Consider the following 3645-nt stretch of genomic DNA (forward strand, 5'->3'; position numbering starts at 1 on the left):
ACGGAACTTAATCAGGATTAATACGACGCCTTGTCACTGGCAGTTCCCATTACTCTGACATCCAACCAGGGAGCGTCCCGCCGCCGCCGCCAACATGGGCTGCTGCGGCTCCCCAGGGCTCGACCCGCTCCCGCCTTCGGCGCGGCCCCGACAGCGCCCGCAGCGCGCGCTCCCGCACTCCCCGGCCTCCGAATCCCGGCGGGGCCGCTCCCCTCACGCTCCGCCGTTCCCTCCGCGCACCTCTCCCCTTCCTTCCTTCCTCCCCCCTCCGCTCGCGCCGCGCCTCGCCTCCCCCGTCCCGCCGGTGCCCGGACCCCGACGGGGCGGCGCTGGGACGACGGGGCCGAGCGCGGGGCGGAGGGGGGCGGTGGGGCCGCCGCTCATTGGCTGCCTCCCGCGCGGCGTCAGCCCCCGCTCCGCGGGCCGCCAATGGGGGAGGGCGGCGGCGGCGGAAAAAGCCCGGGTTTATAATAACCCGCGGGGGTCGCGGCGGCGGCGGCCGTGACGTCACGGGGGGAGTCGCCGCCGCCGAGAGGAGCCGGCCGGCACGGGCGGGCGCGCCGCAGTGGCCGGAGTCCGCCCCGCTCCGCCGCGCCCGCGCTTCTCCCGCCGCGCAACTTCCCGCAAACTTCGGCGGTTCGGCCCGGCCCTGCCCGGCCCGGCGGCGATGCGGCGCCCGGCGGGGGCCCCGCGCTAAGTGCCCCCCGTCCGCCGCCGGCGCCGCAGGTGCGCGGAGCTCGGGGCAGCCCCCCCGGCGCGGGGCCCCCCGGGATGCGGGCGCGCCGCTAGCGGGCCGCCATGGAGGGGCCGAGCGGCTCCAGCTTCGGGATAGACACGATCCTGGCGGGAGGCGGCTCCGGTAGCCCCGGCGTCATGAACGGAGACTTTCGGCCGCACGGCGACGGCCGGCCCGCGGATTTCCGGAGCCAGGCCACGCCGTCCCCCTGCTCTGAGATCGACACCGTGGGGACGGCGCCGTCGTCGCCGGTGTCGGTGAGCATGGAGCACCCGGAGCCGCGACTGGCGGCCGCCGAGAGCCTCCCTCCGCCGCCACACCGCCTGCACCTCGGCCCGCACCCGCCGCCGCCCGGCCTGCAGCCGTCGCCCCCGCAGCCGCCGCCGCCCCAGCTGGGTTCGGCCGGCGCCGGCCCCCGGACTGCCACCTCCTCGTTTTTAATTAAGGACATTTTGGGCGACGGCAAACCGCTGGCGGCGTGCGCGCCTTACAGCACCAGCGTCCCCTCGCCCCATCACACCCCTAAGCAGGAGGGCGGCGCGGCCCCGGAGAGCTTCCGGCCGAAGCTGGAGCAGGAGGACAAGGCCAAGCTCGACAAGCGCGAAGACGCGCAGGGCGACATCAAATGCCACGGTGAGTGCGGGCGGTACGGTGAGTGCGGGGCTGTGCGCAGCGGAACGCGGCTGTGCTGTGCTGTGCGCCGCTCGGTGCCATCCGCCGCGATCGGAAGGAGCCTGGTGCTGCTCTCCCAGGGCCCGTCCTCCTCTTTCTGCAAACGTATTTTTATTTATTTTTAATTATTTTATTTATTTTTAAGCGTAGTTAAACTTGCTAGTTTTAAACACAAATAGGCCGAGCGGTGGGGTCGCGTTTGGAGCCGAAATGCGTGTATTTGTATCGCAGATGAGCACAAACCAGTGCCCGGCTTTCGAGGAACCGCATGCAGCATGGCTTTGGTTCGTTCGATATAAATGAAAAGAAGGAAAAACAAACAAACCGAAACGTCGAAGCAGTTCCCCCCGACCTGCACCAAATAAACGAAACAACTTTTAATTAAACGATCGAGCAAACGAGCGATGGGCAGGGAGAGTCCGGGGCTTTGTGCTTTCCTCACAGCCCCAATTGTTCCTCTGCGCTTCGGGACAGAAGGTCCTTTCCTCTGCTCCTTATTTCATTTTATTTAAGTTTTTGAGGGCGGATTTGGTGCTCCCGGGGAAGCCCCCGTCTGTGCTTCAGCGCAGCGATGTGCACGGGGAAGGAGTACGGAGGAGCCGTGCCCGGGCACGGACCGCGCCGCGAGACGCCGGGGCCGGGCCGCGTTGTTCTCCTCTAGCCCCGTTGCCGTGTTTTGCGGGGCTCAGGAGCAGCGTGTGCCGCCCGTTTTGCTGTTTCTGTACTAGCGCCGAGCGCCCCGAGCAGCTGCACGGCCCGGCCCGGCTGTCTGCGCGCCCCGCGCTCCCCAGTGGGGCAATTAGGGAGATTATGGTTCGTCCTGCGGGGAGGATCAAGGAGCGCTGCGGCCCCGGACGGCGTTCGGGCTGAGGGATCGATGTCCCGGCGTGGCGGGCGGGGGGAGAGGGCGAGAAAACAACGAAAGCCCCGCGGGTGGCACACAGAGCGCGTTCCCGGGGAGCCCGGGCCGGGCCGGGCGCGGGGCTGGGGCTGGGGCCGGAGCCGGGTCCCGCCGCCCCTCACCGCGCCTCGGTTCGCTGCAGGCACAAAGGAGGAGGGCGACCGGGAGATCTCGAGCAGCCGGGACAGCCCGCCGGTGCGGGCCAAGAAGCCGCGCAAAGCGCGCACCGCCTTCTCGGACCACCAGCTGAACCAGCTGGAGCGCAGCTTCGAGCGCCAGAAGTACCTGAGCGTGCAGGACCGCATGGACCTGGCCGCCGCGCTCAACCTCACCGACACGCAGGTGAAGACGTGGTACCAGAACCGCAGGTAAGCGGCCCCGACGGGGCGGCCGCGGGCCCGGCGCTGGGGGGTGGGGTGAGGGTGCTCCGTGCGGTTGTCGCCGCTGCCGTAATTTTCTGTCTCATTACATACGGTTGCGGCCACCCTAATTCTGTCGGAAAACATTAATGTCACCGCGCCGGGCCGCCATGTTTATTAATTTGGCCGCCGCGCGTGTGCGTGTGACCGCGTGCGGGCCCGTGCGGGGTTCGGGAAGGGAAGGGCCCGGCCGTGCCCCCCGCGGCCCCTGCCCGCAGCCGCCCCTTTGCTCCCCCCCAGGACCAAGTGGAAGCGGCAGACGGCGGTGGGACTGGAGCTGCTGGCCGAGGCCGGCAACTACTCGGCCCTGCAGAGGATGTTCCCCTCGCCCTATTTCTACCACCCCAGCCTGCTGGGCAGCATGGACAGCACCACGGCGGCCGCGGCGGCCGCGGCCATGTACAGCAGCATGTACCGGACTCCCCCCGCACCGCACCCTCAGCTCCAGCGGCCGCTGGTGCCGCGGGTGCTCATCCACGGGCTGGGGCCCGGCGGGCAGCCGGCTCTCAACCCCCTGGGCAGCCCCATGCCGGGCACCCCGCACCCGCGGTGAGACGGCACCGCGCTCCCCACCAGCCCTTCCCCTCCCCGTCCCCGACCGAGCCCCAGCACCGCGGAGAAGGCAGCGAGGGGAAGCCCGGGGGCTCCGGGCAGCCGCCGGCGGAGTGGCGAGCGCTCAGAGCGGGGACTCTCGAATCGCGCGGCCGCGGAGCGCAGCCCGTAAGTGGAACGAGCGCACGCGGGGGGCAGAGCCCCCGCCGCCGGGACTCGGAGAGCGGGCGGCGGGCGGGGGGCGGAGGGAGCGGCGGTAGCCGCGCGGAGGGCCGAGGGCCGCCCCCGCCCGTCGGAGAGAGCGCCGGCGAACGGAGATCTTTGCACTGATTTTTCTCATGACCTTTTTTTTTTTTTTTTTTTTT

The 3645-nt window shown here is 70.0% G+C and overlaps 1 protein-coding gene across 1 annotated transcript; it reads left to right on the forward strand.

The window, feature by feature from the left end:
* BARHL2 (BarH like homeobox 2) lies at positions 799-3281 on the forward strand. The gene is made up of 3 exons (XM_021405513.1): positions 799-1369; positions 2452-2677; positions 2969-3281. Exons 1-3 carry the CDS (start codon positions 799-801, stop codon positions 3279-3281), a joined length of 1110 nt encoding a protein of 369 aa, XP_021261188.1.

This window comes from Numida meleagris, chromosome 7 (genome assembly GCF_002078875.1).
Source record: "Numida meleagris isolate 19003 breed g44 Domestic line chromosome 7, NumMel1.0, whole genome shotgun sequence".
Taxonomy (NCBI): Eukaryota; Metazoa; Chordata; class Aves; order Galliformes; family Numididae; genus Numida; species Numida meleagris.

What these genes read in the sequence shown, in the direction of transcription:
- BARHL2 (XM_021405513.1), top strand. Translation starts at nt 799, where the DNA reads ATGGAGGGGCCGAGCGGCTCCAGCTTCGGGATAGACACGATCCTGGCG. An exon ending in GGGCGACATCAAATGCCACG is followed by an intron (nt 1,370 to 2,451) that starts GTGAGTGCGGGC and finishes GGTTCGCTGCAG; the next exon opens with GCACAAAGGAGGAGGGCGAC. An exon ending in ACGTGGTACCAGAACCGCAG is followed by an intron (nt 2,678 to 2,968) that starts GTAAGCGGCCCC and finishes GCTCCCCCCCAG; the next exon opens with GACCAAGTGGAAGCGGCAGA.